Source organism: Rattus norvegicus, chromosome 3 (genome assembly GCF_036323735.1).
Source record: "Rattus norvegicus strain BN/NHsdMcwi chromosome 3, GRCr8, whole genome shotgun sequence".
NCBI classification, from domain to species: Eukaryota; Metazoa; Chordata; class Mammalia; order Rodentia; family Muridae; genus Rattus; species Rattus norvegicus.
Window position 1 is genome coordinate 70004334 of NC_086021.1, and position 17718 is coordinate 70022051.

The 17718-nt window shown below is 41.6% G+C and overlaps 1 protein-coding gene across 3 annotated transcripts in view; it reads right to left on the bottom strand.

The window, feature by feature from the left end:
- The window catches only part of Grb14 (growth factor receptor bound protein 14), a 115591-nt gene that overhangs the window by 28003 nt on the left and 69870 nt on the right, over positions 1-17718 (bottom strand). For all 3 annotated transcript variants that reach the window (XM_039105748.2, XM_039105749.2, NM_031623.2), the window contains 1 exon segment: positions 12714-12870. In XM_039105748.2, coding sequence (XP_038961676.1) covers positions 12714-12870 — 157 coding nt within the window.

Consider the following 17718-nt stretch of genomic DNA (forward strand, 5'->3'; position numbering starts at 1 on the left):
GTTATCTTCCTTTCAAACCTAGAAGTACTTTCTCTTCTGAAAAAATCTTATTATTGTGACTATTAATATCATTTTGGCCATAATCTCTTAGAGAAATGTAAAATTACTAGTCCCTTCTGCATCTTTTTCTGTCCCCCACTCTGTATCTTTTACTCCTAATATTTCCAACTATCAGTTGTGGTATCTCCACGTGGCACTCAAGGCCATTCCCAATGTCACCATTCCAATGGACCACCATCTTTTCTCACAGAACCTCTTTACTAATCCCTAAACTTCCAGCTTCTCCTTGAACTCTTTACCTCCAGCCTGGACATTAGTGTCATGGCAGTTGCCCTAAACCATCTGTGCTCATGGGAATTCTACACAAGATGCATATCAATTTCTACTTCTCATGTGATAAAAATCACAAGACCTGTCAATTACACCTTATCCATTTATCTTTCCATTCCAATTGTCATCAAAGGCCTGTATCGGTTCAATGCTCCTCTTAGACCTGGGAGTTTTGAAATCAACAAAACCAGAAAAAAAAATGACAATCAATTAAATGTGAGCTTTTTAAAGATGGTAATAAAGTCACAGAAAAACATGGAGCAAGGAAGACATAATGTGCTAAGAGCAAGGGAAAGGGTCCATTTCCAGTGTCATTACAGAGAAGTGCTTGTGGAGAGGGTGATCTTCCAGCAAAGATGCCAAAGAAAAGACCAGAGCCAAACACAGGCAACAGAGTAAGAAGGGAGCCCCCAGGGAGAGGACAAGGCTGGGATATTTGAAGCACAGCATCCAGGTTAGCATGATTAATGCCGAGTGAGTGACAAGACAGCACCAGGAGAAGAGCTTCTAGAGGTAGGAGAGACAGTAAGGGGTAGGGTTGAAGCCCTGCCTTCCATGGACTTGCAGAAGATAGTATAAGACAGGTTTGAACTGTATCGTATATGCTGTTGAGCGTAGAACTGATTTCTAACACAAAGTCCACTTAGGAGGTTAACTGGAGTTAACCAGGACAGAGATGGTGTAGAAGAGATTAACATGGTAACAGTGTGTTTGTTTTTAAAACATAAAATAAAAAAAGAAGAAAGAAGGAAAGAAAGTGAGCACAATCTTGATACATCCTGAAGTCTAAGCAGTGGGATCGGAAAGAATACTCCAAAGAGGAGGAGGAGGAGGAGGAGGAGGAGGAGGAGGAGGAGGAGGAGGAGGAGGAGGAGGAAGAGGAGGAAGAGGAGGAAGAGGAGGAGGAAGAGAAGGAGGAGGAGGAAGAGGAGGAAGAGAAGGAGGAGGAAGAAGAGGAGGAGGAGGAGGAAGAGGAGGAGAAGGAGGAGAAGGAGGAGAAGGAGAAGGAGAAGGAGAATGACAAGTCATAGGAGACAGTGAAGTTCTCTGTCTGCACTTGGAGGGATTATATTAGTAAAGGAACTAGTAAACTGAGCCACAAGCGGGTGAGTCCCAGAAATCAATAAACTACAGTACAAAGTTGTGTTGTCAGCAGTCTCTGACTACTACTGACCTCTGTTTTTCTTTCTCACAAACCTTAGCTGGTACTTTCAAGCTAAAATGAGCACACATGCTATGTACCAAGTGTGTACCTAGAGTCTTGGTAACTGCCAAGAAAATATTCTGTCAAGGAAAGAAATTCAGAGTGACAATAATGATACATGTGCTGGCTTTCAGCAACCTGTGTTTCTCTACACAGTTCCCTTTTCCTAAAAATAAGGAAAGAGCTTATTCTATGCCCTGAATGTATGTCAACACAGAGAGGAAAAAGCAACAGACAGACATTTTCTTGATGGTTATACTTCAATATAGATTTAATCAATTTTGGGCAGTTATAATTGCTTAGAATGAATCATGGTCCTCTGCTGCCCCTTACAGGGATCCATCCATTCATGAGATTGGAGTTAAAGGTAACAGAATAATGAAGGAGAAAGGAAAGTCAGACCCTTGACCATGACCCATGACCCTATCTGACCCCCTTCTGGAGCAGGAGTACTTTCAAGGTATCAGGGTCCCCCAAAGTTGAAATGTGCTGAGTGGATTGAACTGTAGGCTTGCATTTTTTTTTTGATCCTCAAGAAGTCATGTATCAAACAGAAGCAAGAGCTGAGGGCAATGCCAAGCTCACTGCCTCCCAGTATGGAGAGAGTATGGGAGAGCGTCATGTCCCCAGAAGGAAGACGGGAGAGCTAAAAATAGACCCTAGGCTTAAAAGGCCTTATGCTTTTCAGAAAGGAAGTGTGAGACAAATGGGAGTTTCCAGGATATGAGGAACACAGTGAATAAGACAAATACCTCAGTTGAGAATGAAGTGCCCCACCAGGCTGCTGAAAAGGTAAACATGGTCTCAGTTGTCGAATAGAAGCATGGCAAACCAAAGGCGACTTACCGGCAGAACCTGAATTATTGACCCCAAAAGAACAATCTGGACAGCACACAAATACTATAAGGTTAAACTCTCTGCTGTTCGGAAGGCAGGAGATATGGGGTCCAAAATTTTTTCCAGTTACAGAAAAAAATCACAGCTCTGCATGTCTCAATCTGTGAGCACACTACTGTATTTAATTTTTATAATGCCCCAAGAAGACTGAATAATGTCCCTAAAGACATCAGGGCCTGACTCCAAAAACCTGCAAATGTTATCTTACATGAAAAAGTATTTGCAAATGTCTAATGACGGGCATGTGGAGTCGAGAAACAAAGAGTTAGGCTCTCAATCCATCTGTAAGCATCCTTGAAACCACAGACAGAAGGGGATTTGATAAACAGCCTAGGGCATTGTGTGTGTCTACAACAGAGACATGTGAAACAGAGACTGAGCAATAGGACCACAAGCCAAGAAACATCGGCAGCTCTCAGCACCTAGAAGGACCAAGAGTCAGGCTCCCTTTAGGACCCTTCCAAGGAATGTGAACCCCCAGAATTGTGGAAACCCACACCACCACCTTCATTTGGAAGGTTCATCAAGTCTCTGGGACTCCGCTATGGCATCCTTATGAAATTATTATAATAATCTACTGAGCAAGTTTATGCTTCTGTTTTAAAGTTAGTCAACCTGCCCAGATTTTAGACTGAGCCCTCTTGCCTGATCCAAACAGATGGCCTCTCTCCTGCAGAGCGCCACTTCCTCCTGCATAAAAGTTCCCACAATAGGCACACTCCCTGCACCCCGCCCCGCAACTCCTAATTCTATAAGTAGGAAAAGTATAAATCGCTCTCATCTCCTATAGCTTTTATTACTGATTTTTTTTTTTACTTTCAAATGTGTCCAGTAAATATTTGCTAATCTTTTGAAAATAAACAATCGTGTTCTGAAATGTAAGGAGAATGAAAATAACAGTCGGATTTCAAATCATCCAATCTTAACCTTCCTTGAAAGTAATTTAGATCATTTGAGTTTGCGATGCATTCAAATTTAAATACAAAACTGGTTAGAAAAAAAAATCAAACTGTAGTTGAACGGCCACTATGAATAAGAAACTGAAGAATATAGTGGGTGGGTATGGTCACTGAGTAGGATGGAGTCTGGGTTTTTGTTGTCAGCGCACACACACATACACACACACACACACACACACACACACACACACACACACACACACACACCACAGCCAGAAAAAGAAAACTTGTAAAAAAAAAAAAGATAAGCAAAAAACTCTTCAGGAAATTTCACAGATCTACAGTACTGAATACTTTAATAATGCAAACAATGAAGTTGGAAAAAATACCCTCAGAGTATTAAGATGAACAATGGCAATCAAAGCTTAAGACTGTTTTTAAGAAAGCAAGATAAGTGTGCTCTATTCATTTAAAGAAATGGCCTGGCTCCAGATCGTGTAGACAAAGCCAGTAGAATTCCATGGAGCTGAACCCAGCTACGATTTTACCCCATTTACAAGTCTGACAATGAACATAAAGTTTTCTTACCGTGGACTTTGGCTTTTAACAACTATAGCACATTAGATATTCTTATACGTTTGTAATTCAGCGTCCCAGTTTAGATGCACCGTTGCGCACCATTCCCCTGGTCAATCTCATTCCACTAAGGACTACAGCTCCAGAAATCTAAATAACCCTGGCAGGGACCACTGATGGTCAGCTAATCACAGCTTACAGTATTTGTTTTCCTTTACTGAGATAGCTCACTAAACACAGGCGTGACTAGGCATCACGTTCAACAGAGAGATACGAGGCGCTGAAGCATAGTCCTGAGAGGAAGACAAGTTATATATAGAGAAAAGGAAATGTTCAGAAAAAAAAAGTTCCCTTGACACCTAATAAATTCTTCTCATGACTGTTCTCCCTCACATTATAAAACCAAACAAATTTTAGCCAACAAAGTAATTCGTCTAAGTACCCACAGATTTTTAAATACAAAAACAAAATCCTGTTAATTCTCTAAATATAACTTTCGATACTCTGTTCAAAGTCCAGCATGAACTCCAACCTTTGAGTTGTCATTCAAGAGACAGCCACAAGTGCTGTTCACACAGATCCATTTCTATTATTTTAAAGGCCTTGTTTTCTGGGTTTTGTTTCTTTTAACTTCATAAAAATCAACTTAGATACTCTGTTACAATGTTACTAAAAGTTTGCAGTTGCAGCCCTGGTGTGACTTATGAAAGGATCCATACAGGCTCATGAGTTGAGCATTTGATCTTCCACTTGGCGGTGTTATTCTGGGAGACTTTGGAAGTGTTGGAAGTGGCACAAAGCTAGAGGAAAACAGGTCACTGGAAACAGTGGGGTCATCTTGCCCCTGGTCTTCTGTCTCTCTCCCTTCTCCACGTACTCCGGCAGCCATGATGGCCTGCTCACTACATCACAGGAACATGGGAGAAAGCGACCATGAATGGAACCATCCAGAGCCATGAGCCAAAATAAAGGCTTTCTGCTTTAAGTGGGTGGGCATTTGGCCAGAGTCACACAAAGCAATCAACAGGGACACATGTTTTAAAAAAAATCACTTTACTCCCAAATGCTATACTTGCCACCATTTTGAATGGCTAACCAATAACTGGTTAAACCTGTTTTGTAAAAAATTCTGAAGTTATTTTTCAGAAACCGGAGAGTGAATTGTAGTCACCAAACATCATTGATATGTAAGTAAAAACAAAACAAAACAAAACAAAACAAAAACAAAAAAACAAGATAACAAAAAAACAAAAAAGAGCAAGGAGTTAAATTACTTCGAAACTGCTGCCAGTAAGAATGTGAAAGGGGAAGAAAAGCTCCGAAGAATTATAAATGTTTCCAACAAAAATGAGAACTTCATGTTGTTTTACATTTTATTTTTGTTTCTAACTTATCTGCAGGGTCTTGCAGTTAGGAAAGAAAAATGTTACCAAGTAATCCTGTTTTCTGTTTAATTTTCGAGCACTTTTTCTTTAAGAGAAAAAGAAGAAAAGTGTCTCCTGAAACTGTTGATTTAAGTTCAAAGTCTTTTAAGAAACTTCAATCCGCCAAGAATGGAGGAGCTCACCTGTGACCTTCTGCCTGGATTTGTTCCTGAATCCACTAAAAACGCCGCATTTGGGCTCAAATAGAAGCCGAGCCCCTGTTCTTCTCATCACTTGATAAGAGAAGAAACAAAGTGGCTTTTACCTCTAATGTACCCAGGAAACAGTCTTCCTACACCATTGTTACAGAAAACTCCAAGCCACAAATGTCCCTCGTACTTCCCAGAGCTGGGTTGAAACCACCTATACATTTTGCCAATCTTATTTTCAGAGCAAAATGAACAGCCCCTGACCAAGCAAAACAAAGCCTGAATCTGAGAAGCAAAGAATAAACCGGGCCTCAATTTCTAAAGGACTCCTTAACCAGAGAATGCTACTTAAGACCACCAAGAACCCCTAGAAAAGCCCCAGTCAGATTAACTTCCTGAGGAAAGTTATGGCGCTTTACATGGAAGGCTCACAGAGCTTTAAATTCATCTCAGCAAATAGAAATATGCTACGCATTAACTCAGATCCGTGATGGCTATGCATACCCACAGAAGGACTTGTTTCCCTTTCAAGGTTTGTGTGCATGCTATCTCCCGTGGATGGGGAGCAGTTGCTAACAGCCTCCATAAAGCTCCACCAGGCATGTACTTGAGAGAAGGCGTAAGTATCCATCTTGGTGGGTTTCCCATGCCTCTTTCTTCACCGGCCTTTGTTAAGATGCACTTTGAATTGTTGGATATAAGCAAACGCCTTACAATGCAGTACAAATGAATTCAAAACATTCATTTGTCTTTGAGCCTGGGTTATAAAAACATAGGCATAGGCAGAATTCCTTCTCTTGCAGAAGTACTATCTAATTTTAACAACAAGATCACTATATTCAGATGGTTGTTTAAAAAAAAAAGTTACAGCAGCTAAGAAGGTGGGTATTGGTCCCAGCTTGAGGCTCCAGGAAGATGCCTGTGCTGTCTTTAGGGAAGACATCACAGGATATTGGTCATCACGATCAGTCTCTAAATCTACCAACCAAGGGTAAGCAGAGTTCATTCCTCCCCTGCTTTTGCTCCAGGTCTATATGAAGGAATATGTAAACATTCCTCATCAAGTTGAGGGAGTATTGCATTTATACATGTTTTATTCGGGCATCATTATCCTCTACATATAGTCAACTTCAAGATTCGGCTATTTAAATTATGTATGAGAGAGACAGACAGACAGAGAGACAGAGAGGGGGGGGAGAGAGAGACAGAGACAGAGAGAGAGAGGGAGAGAGAGACAGAGAGACAGAGAGAGAGACAGAGACAGAGAGACAGAGACAGAGACAAAGACAGAGAGAGAGACAGAGACAGAGAGACAGAGACAGAGATAGAGAGACAGAGACAGAGAGAGCAAAGACAGAAAGAGGAGAGATGAAGAGAGAATATGAATATGGGTTCCCATGGAGACCAAAAGATGGGGTGTGGCTCAAGCTGGGCATGTGGAAAGACAGTAGGACAACCTACCCCGTCTCAGACACAAAGGATGACCATACCACATGAGACTGGGTATATGGTGGCGTGTGGCATTGGGTTAGCTGTCTGTCAGCTGCCGAAGGAAGTGCTAGCATTTACCCTGTTGCCACGAGTAATTTTTAAGAAAAAGCTAAAGGCAGTAAAATAACAGTCCTAGGTAGCCAAGCAGGTAGCCAGGTAAAGAGGTATCTAAGAATCCTAAGAGCACAGACAAGGGAAGAAGAAGCAACCAAGCGCATGCAACAATACCCCGGATTCACGTATAAAGGACTGAGGAGTGCCGTGAGGAGCAAGAGGTGAGACCCGGCCTGTGCAGACTGAATTAACCGGGCCCCACAAATGACAGTAATAGAACTACAGACTCAGGCCCACACCCAGATGGATAAACTCGATACACGATTGGGAGATGACCATCGTGACGCTACCACAATACCTGAGGTGGGAGACAGCAGGAATTTGGACAGCTCTGGGAACTTATCCAAGAACCTGGAAGCAGTGTGATTCACATGTCGCCCCGACTTTTTGCCAGTAAAAATATTTTCATGTTTGGGGGACTAAATCTACCAGCAATACACCGCATCTGAGAGCACAGGGGGTCAAGGTGGACGCGCGCCAGCTCCACAGGGTGCTAAGTTCAGAACATGTCCTGTGGGCTTCATCTGAGGTTCTGGGTGGTGACGAGGCTAGTTAGAACTATGAAAACTGCTAAATTATGAACAGCACAGACAGTGTAACTGCATATCAGCTCCAGCCGAAAAGGGACATGCTGGGCCTCCTTTGTTTGAAATAAAAAAAGGGGGGGGGGGATGTTCAGCCGTAGACTTAGAGCAGGTAGCAGCAAGCCCCCTGCACCACACAACTCCTCCTGGCTTTGAGAGATGGGGTAGACGCGACTGCACATGTAAAAAGGGTTTCGTTAAAAGCCTCTGGTCATTCATTCCGCTTATTAAAGCCGCTCTGCAGTAGTATTCACAATGGAAATCTCAGCCGCTGTAGCAACGATGCTAAAACACAATTAATCCTTTTTCTTTCCTGAAGACCGTGTAGGTAGGTGCTCGAGGTATTGTATTAATTGCCACTGCCTTCTACCACAGCTTCAATTAGGAATCCAAATGGGAGCAAGACAAACATGGATCCCATTAAGTTCCAGAGGAGTTGAAGCTGATGCCACACCCAACACACACACACACACACACACACACACACACACACACACACACACACACACACAGAGGCTGGCAGGATCCACTGTGACCGCAGAGAGCTCCATTTGGGGGACCATAGTGACACCCAGTGGCTATCCAGCAAAGTACAGCACTAAGACTATTATGTGGGTTGATACAGTGATGTTTTAAACGTGGTGTCTGTAAAACTGCATTTTAAGAACCCTGTCATATTATGCTCCACCACTAGACAATTCAGACATAAACCTGAACGAGGGCACGTGCTTGATCTCAATGATTTAGCCAATTAAAATTCTCAGGAGTATATTTTGGGCACAGGATATTGAGGCCAGGGGCTTTGGGGCGGGAGAAGCCACGCCAGCAACACACAGTGCTTCTCTTTCTTATCGGTGTGGCTCTTTTGTCCCCAGGATGAGTTTCTTGTTCCTCCTGAGCAAAGCTCTTTTTCCCTGCATGTGGTGGGTCTCTCCATAGCTGTTACCTGCCAAGAGCAGACGCGGTGGGAGCACCCAGTCTCAGTCCAGCCAATCAGCAGCTGCAGAGACAGAGACTCACCTGCTGCCTCACAATGGTGCCCCAGACAATGTTAAATGATAGAGAAAGGGTTGGGGAACCAAGGGGTAGGCCACCCCAAGTCCAGATAAAAACCTAAAGCTCTGTAAACTCAGTGGTCCCCAGCTCTGTCTTTTAATCCTTTAACTGACAGAAAAAGAACCCACTAGTGAGCTGGCTACCAGATGTAGCATTGATGTTGGATTCAAAGTTTCAAGGCACACACACACACAAAGCTGTCTCTGAATGGTGAACCGCTGCTGGAGTGTTCAGGAGAGGCAACCAGGGGAAGGGGAGATTTCCTGATTTACAAGTGAAAGGAGAGGCCAAAAGCCCCCCACAAACCACATTTCAGGGGGCTAAAATAGTTTATTCAACTGAATACAGGCAACAACCATGCTAAAACAACACACAAACTCAAGGGTGCAAAATGGCACCTGTAATCCCAGGCCGGGGGTTGTTGAGAGAGTATGGTGGTGAACCTGGGGCTATAGAGTAGGCAGAGAAAATATCTAGAGTCTTAAAATAGTAGAAGTCATCTCAATGTTGTGAAATTATTTATATTTACTTTGGAATCTCTCTGTTTCTCAATTGTGTGCAGGGAGCTGATTATTCTCTTTAGAAGTATTTTCCATGACAGGGAGTGCCTGTTCTGGGTACAAGAATTGCCTAGTGGGCAGCAGGTTCTGTTTTCTGAAATATAACTATTGCCTTTCTTTCTTTCTCCCTTTCTTTCTTTCTTTCTTTCTTTCTCCCTTTCTTTCTCCCTTTCTTTCTCCCTTTCTTTCTCTCTTTCTCTCTTTCTTTCTTTCTTTGCGTGTGTGTGTGTGTGTGTGTGTGTGTGTGTGTGTGTGTATGTGTGTGTGTATAATGACAGATACTATGCATCCTTTTACAACCAATTCATGGAACAAACACAAACTCATCGCACCAACCACAGTTAGATGATAAGGGTCTCCAATGCAAGCATGATCAAGATACACCTGACTGCATCTGATGCTGAGGAAAACCACAGATCACATCCCCAAAGACTATTACAACCTCCTCATCTATTGCTAAACCATTTAGTGCTCGGGTCAAAATAGTGTTTAAAACTACTTTCTCTGGATATGTAACCTGGGTATAATAAAGCCAAAAGGCAATCAATGCCATGAAGGTCTTAAAGAAAATGTCTTGCTCATAGCCTTTGACCTGACACATAGCTCATGAATCCAGGAGATGACATTCAGGTATTTTGACTTTATTTCAGTAATTATCTGGAAAATGCATGAAGTCATGAAGAAGCACATTCATAACAATGCCTAAAAGTTCAAATGTAGCGTGGAGCTCACAATTCTTTCAAAGGCTCTATTTTAAGATTTTTGCATTTAAAAGTGTATTTCATTGCTTCCTATAAATACTCAGCAGGTTTCTGTGAGCATAGTGCCTTTGTTTATAGAATAGATTTTTATTTCTGAATTTTGAAGCTTCTCAGGCATAAATTATATTGACTATAATACAACGTGCTTCCAAAGAACCTTAAGATGAAAGAAAAAAAAGATAAAAGTATAAAATGCAGTGTTTATATATTATGTTAATTAAGAGCTGAATGGGTAATGAAGTTATTTGGAATATGGCAGGCATCTACTGGAAATTAGCCTTCTTGGAGATTAAATATCAGGAGCAGAAGTTAAACTCATCATAAGTGGCAACAGAAAAAGCCAACTTTTATTGGAGGAAGGAGATACCACTGGCTATCTTCAGAATTCAGGTATTCTTAGAGGGTATTTTGTGTTTCACACCCCACTGTCATAAGTATCAAAACCATGTTGCAACAATACAGGTGTCTTTCCCCAGGGGTCTTCAGGACACTCTGTCTGTGTCAGTGTGTTGTATAGCAATTTCTTGTAAACTGAAATATCCCCTCCTGAAGAGAGAGGCTCTGGAGATACAGGAAATAAACAACTTACAAGTCTGAGGAAATTCCTGAAACTTTCAAGACTCACAACCCCTACCCCTATTCATACCCTGCCTGCCCCAAGGTCTGGGAAGCAGTAAACAACTGAGGAAAGCCTGAGCAGCTAGAATAACAGGAAGATACTGACCGGCTTAGCTGCCCAGACCAGACTCTCTGATCTGTCAAGTTTCTTGCTAGTCACAGAGAGAATACCATGCTTAGCAACATTTCTATTATGCATCTGGCCACACTTCTGCTCCTGTAAACCCTGAAGTAAGTACTTACTTACTTCAGTAAGTAATAACAACTCTTTGTACCTCCCAGTGTAACTTTGATGGAGTTGATACTTTGTCTATGACCAGCTCCCTTTCTGGGATGAGAAGAAATTTGTGAAAGTTTACCCAGGAAAAGTCAGACAACAGTATATGTGTGTAAGCACACTGCACACATATGGATCTGTCTTTCTTTTAGGATGATGTCTTATTAGTACCTAAAGCTGGCAGAACAATCTAGACCAGCAAGCTTTGGGGATCTGCTGTCTACACCTAGCTAGAAATGGGAATAAAAATGCAAGCAACCAGATCTGAATTTTTAAGTGGGTATTTGGATCAAATACCCCAAGCACTTTACTAACTGAACTATCTCCCCAACCCCAGAGTTTTTTTTAAAGCAAGTCAACCAAAGACCTCTGTTGTCTTTGTCATTTTTTTCAATTTCATCTCATGAGGAAAAGGCAGAGCTCTCTTCAGAATTGAACCTGGCTTTGGAATGCTTCTTTGGCATATAAACCCAAGAACAGATGAAATCATGGTAAAATTTTATGCTTCAGTAGTTAGGTCAGAAAGTGAAAAGTGTCCTGATTAGTATAAGTTTTCTCTACGGTTCTCTGAATTAAACACTGGAAGTAACACGGCTGTCAATAGTAAACTACGAAAAATCATTTTGATGATAGCTTAGTAACAGTTATATGATAAAAAGAGGAGTAATTTGTGGCACCTTGAACACCTTCAATCAAAAGACAACCATGAGACTTTGCAGGTATGATTAAGTCAGGAATCTGAAATAACTGCCCTGCTGTAAGTGATCCCTTACATTGCTGGGCCAAAAACTCAACACAGACAGAAGAGAACTAGGGCATCTGACGAAGGAGGATAATGAGAATAATATACCTTCAAGCCAAGGAATGCTGGCAGCTTGAGAGAAGCTAGAAAGAAGCAGGGGGGAATAGGGGACTATTCTATCCTAAAGCCTCCAAGGGAAGCACACAAATCTTGATTTCAAACTAAGGTACCGCTATCATAGATCCAGAAGTATGGAAGGGTCAACTGAACTGTTGTAAGCAACCAACTTCATGGTAACTTGTCATGGCAACCCTGTGAAACTAACACAAAGTTGAATGAATGAAATAGCTTATCATAACTCACTCCTTCCTTTCTCATCTACCTAAACACAAAAGCATTCCTTCCCACCGTAGTCCCTACAACAAGAAGAAGGTAGAAAACAAAATTGTTGCCAAACTCTGTTCTCACTCTAGAAGTCAATAAATTGTTCATATTTAATTAATAGAAGAGTTTAAACCCCTCCCCACAGTTAACAACCCAGAGATGCATACCATTAAATATTTGGGAAAAGAAGATTACTATTTTTAAGTCTTGGATCTAAAAGCACTATTTCTTTAAGAAAAAAATTAGAGCATACACTCCCAACCAACTCATAAGGAGACCAAACAAAATCTGTTTCTACTGACTTCTTGAAAGGCTTTCCTGTTTTCGTGAGATTTGCCTATGAAACTTAACTCCATGTTTTGGAGATAAATTGATATATCTCCATCATGACTTAAGATTTTATTTTATTTAAGATTTTATTTTATTAGCACCATCATGATTTAAATAGAGACAACAAATTTACAGCATTTCTATCTTTGTTTCTACTTTGTGTCTTCTTTGTCCATAAACTAATGGCCCTAAATAAAACGAGGAATGGACTGCTCAACATAATTTGTCTGATTATCTGGGTGGAAAGAAAGTCTTTGCCATGTGCTAGGCTATGTACCCATCAGGAAAACCATGAGACAGAAATCTTGTGTCCTTACCTACGCCTGTGTGAGACAGGTGCTCAAAAAGGGTCCAGCTATTGTCGTCGACATAGTGGTTCTTCAGGATCAACAGCTGGCAGACATCACGGGCTGTGACGTCACTGGGCACCTCTAACGCTCTGCTGCTCTCATCCTCGCTGTAAACTTTAATCACCTGTGCGGGTGAGAAACAAGAGAACGAGCTAAGATATTTGCAATCAGTGTCTTGGTTACTCTTTCTTTTTATGACAAAACACCTGCCAAGAGCAACTTAAAGAATGGTGGATTTCTTTCTGGTCCATAGTTCCAAGAGATTTGCACCATCCTGGTGGGACGTTGTGACAACAGGAGATGGAGGTAGCTGGTCACACTGAATCCACACTCAGGAAGAAGTGGGGAGGGAGGGAGGGAGGGAGGGAGGGAGGGAGGGAGAGAGAGGAATGCTCATGCCCAATTCACATCTTCTTAGTAACTCAATGCAGAGCACACACAGCCTGTGTAATAGTGCCATGCACATTCGCATGGATCTTACCATGCCAGTTGTCACAACCTTAGTAATTCTTCCAAGGTACCAAAACTTTTGTTTCCCGGTGATTCTAAACATTCTTTAAAAAACAAAATAAACAAAAAACAGCCTTTCAAATGCTGACATTACAAAGATACTACACTCAAATCAGGATTCCTCTCTTTTTAAAGGGTTAATAATATTCCATTAGGGGTGTGTGTGTGTGTGTACATTAACACCACAGTTTCTTTTTTACTTCTGTTCCCCATCAATAGGACACAGGCAGTTCCCATATCATCACACCATTGCAGTGCGAAAGTACAGATTTCTACAAGAAACATGATTTCACTTGCTTTGAGTATCTGTCCTTTGGGTCCCATGGCAGTTCTGTGTTCAATTTCTTTAGAAACATCAGGTGCCATTTTTCAAAATGCTTATTAATATGCCCTTCTTCACGCATCAGAATGAAAACCTGTCTCCCTTTGTCTACATCATCTCCAGAGCTATGGCTTCTGGTTTCTGGGAGATGGCACCTAACTGTTTTTGATTTCTACTTCTCATTGCTCAGGACCTTCCTATACACCTATCAGTTGGCCATGTGTCTTTAGACTTTGTGCAGCTCATTTCTAATTCTGATTGCTTTCTTCTCTTGAGTTGCAGTAAATAGATAGTAGTCGGGTGATGGTGGCATACTACTTCAATCCCAGCACTCCTCAGGCAGAAGCCGGTGGATCTTTGAGTTCAAGACCAGCATGGTCTACAGAGTGAGTTTTAGGGCATTCAAGACTACACAGAGAACCCTGTCTTGAAAAAAGAACAGAGACCCGGTGAGAGAGAGACCCAACCGCCTGGTCAGGTGGGCACTCCTGAGGCTGCAGAGCGGAAGAGACCACCAACACTGCTCACCCCTGCCCACATCCCTGGCCCAAGAGGAAACTGTATAAGGCCTCTGGGCTCCCGTGGGGGAGGGCCCAGGAGCGGCAGGACCCCTGTCAGAGACACCGCCGGACCCTGAAGGAAACAGACCTGATAAACAGTTCTCTGCACCCAAATCCCGTGGGAGGGAGAGCTAAACCTTCAGAGAGGCAGACAAGCCTGGGAAACCAGAAGAGACTGCTCCCTGCACACACATCTCGGACGCCAGAGGAAAAAGCCAAAGACCATCTGGAACCCTGGTGCACTGAAGCTCCCGGAAGGGGCGGCACAGGTCTTCCTGGTTGCTGCCGCTGCAGAGAGCCCCTGGGCAGCACCCCACGAGCAAACCTGAGCCTCAGGACCACAGGTAAGACCAAATTTTCTGCTGCAAGAAAGCTGCCTGGTGAACTCAAGACACAGGCCCACAGGAACAGCTAAAGACCTGTAGAGAGGAAAAACTACACGCCCGAAAGCAGAACACTCTGTCCCCATAACTGACTGAAAGAGAGGAAAACAGGTCTACAGCACTCCTGACACACAGGCTTATAGGACAGTCTAGCCACTGTCAGAAATAGCAGAACAAAGTAACACTAGAGATAATCTGATGGCGAGAGGCAAGCGCAGGAACCCAAGCAACAGAAACCAAGACTACATGCCATCATCGGAGCCCAATTCTCCCACCAAAACAAACATGGAATATCCAAACACACCAGAAAACCAAGATCTAGTTTCAAAATCATATTTGATCATGATGCTGGAGGACTTCAAGAAAGACATGAACACACTTAGGGAAGCACAGGAAAACATTAATAAACAAGTAAAAGCCTACAGAGAGGAATCGCAAAAATCCCTGAAAGAATTCCAGGAAAACACAATCAAACAGTTGAAGGAATTAAAAATGGAAATAGAAGCAATCAAGAAAGAACACATGGAAACAACCCTGGATATAGAAAACCAAAAGAAGAGACAAGGAGCTGTAGATACAAGCTTCACCAACAGAATACAAGAGATGGAAGAGAGAATCTCAGGAGCAGAAGATTCCATAGAAATCATTGACTCAACTGTCAAAGATAATGTAAAGCGGAAAAAGCTACTGGTCCAAAACATACAGGAAATCCAGGACTCAATGAGAAGATCAAACCTAAGGATAATAGGTATAGAAGAGAGTGAAGACTCCCAGGTCAAAGGACCAGTAAATATCTTCAACAAAATCATAGAAGAAAACTTCCCTAACCTAAAAAAAGAGATACCCATAGACATACAAGAAGCCTACAGAACTCCAAATAGATTGGACCAGAAAAGAAACACATCCCGTCACATAATTGTCAAAACACCAAACGCACAAAATAAAGAAAGAATATTAAAAGCAGTAAGGGAAAAAGGTCAAGTAACATATAAAGGGAGACCTATCAGAATCACACCAGACTTCTCGCCAGAAACTATGAAGGCCAGAAGATCCTGGACTGATGTTATACAGACCCTAAGAGAACACAAATGCCAGCCCAGGTTACTGTATCCAGCAAAACTCTCAATTAACATTGATGGAGAAACCAAGATATTCCATGACAAAACCAAATTTACACAAAATCTTTCTACAAATCCAGCACTACAAAGGATAATAAATGGTAAAGCCCAACATAAGGAGGCAAGCTATACCCTAGAAGAAGCAAGAAACTAATCGTCTTGGCAACAAAACAAAGAGAATGAAAGCACACAAACATAACCTCACATCCAAATATGAATATAACGGGAAGCAATAATCACTATTCCTTAATATCTCTCAATATCAATGGCCTCAACTCCCCAATAAAAAGACATAGATTAACAAACTGGATACGCAACGAGGACCCTGCATTCTGCTGCCTACAGGAAACACACCTCAGAGACAAAGACAGACACTACCTCAGAGTGAAAGGCTGGAAAACAACTTTCCAAGCAAATGGTCAGAAGAAGCAAGCTGGAGTAGCCATTCTAATATCAAATAAAATCAATTTCCAACTAAAAGTCATCAAAAAAGATAAGGAAGGACACTTCATATTCATCAAAGGAAAAATCAACCAAGATGAACTCTCAATCCTAAATATCTATGCCCCAAATACAAGGGCACCTACATACGTAAAAGAAACCTTACTAAAGCTCAAAACACACATTGCACTTCACACAATAATAGTGGGAGATTTCAACACCCCACTCTCATCAATGGACAGATCATGGAAACAGAAATTAAACAGTGATGTAGACAGACTAAGAGAAGTCATGAGCCAAATGGACTTAACGGATATTTATAGAACATTCTATCCTAAAGCAAAAGGATATACCTTCTTCTCAGCTCCTCATGGTACTTTCTCCAAAATTGACCATATAATTGGTCAAAAAACGGGCCTCAACAGGTACAGAAAGATAGAAATAATCTCATGCGTGCTATCGGACCACCACGGCCTAAAACTGGTCTTCAATAATAATAAGGGAAGAATGCCCACATATACGTGGAAATTGAACAATGCTCTACTCAATGATAACCTGGTCAAGGAAGAAATAAAGAAAGAAATTAAAAACTTTTTAGAATTTAATGAAAATGAAGATACAACATACTCAAACTTATGGGACACAATGAAAGCTGTGCTAAGAGGAAAACTCATAGCGCTGAGTGCCTGCAGAAAGAAACAGGAAAGAGCATATGTCAGCAGCTTGACAGCACACCTAAAAGCTCTAGAACAAAAAGAAGCAAATACACCCAGGAGGAGTAGAAGGCAGGAAATAATCAAACTCAGAGCGGAAATCAACCAAGTAGAAACAAAAAGGACCATAGAAAGAATCAACAGAACCAAAAGTTGGTTATTTGAGAAAATCAACAAGATAGATAAACCCTTAGCCAGACTAACGAGAGGACACAGAGAGTGTGTCCAAATTAACAAAATCAGAAATGAAAAGGGAGACATAACTACAGATTCGGAGGAAATTCAAAAAATCATCAGATCTTACTATAAAAACCTATATTCAACAAAATTTGAAAATCTTCAGGAAATGGACAATTTCCTAGACAGATACCAGGTATCGAAGTTAAATCAGGAACAGATAAACCAGTTAAACAACCCCATAACTCCTAAGGAAATAGAAGCAGTCATTAAAGGTCTCCCAACCAAAAAGAGCCCAGGTCCAGACGGGTTTAGTGCAGAATTCTATCAAACCTTCATAGAAGACCTCATACCAATATTATCCAAACTATTCCACAAAATTGAAACAGATGGAGCCCTACCGAATTCCTTCTACGAAGCCACAATTACTCTTATACCTAAACCACACAAAGACACAACAAAGAAAGAGAACTTCAGACCAATTTCCCTTATGAATATCGACGCAAAAATACTCAATAAAATTCTGGCAAACCGAATTCAAGAGCACATCAAAACAATCATCCACCATGATCAAGTAGGCTTCATCCCAGGCATGCAGGGATGGTTTAATATACGGAAAACCATCAACGTGATCCATTATATAAACAAACTGAAAGAACAGAACCACATGATCATTTCATTAGATGCTGAGAAAGCATTTGACAAAATTCAACACCCCTTCATGATAAAAGTCCTGGAAAGAATAGGA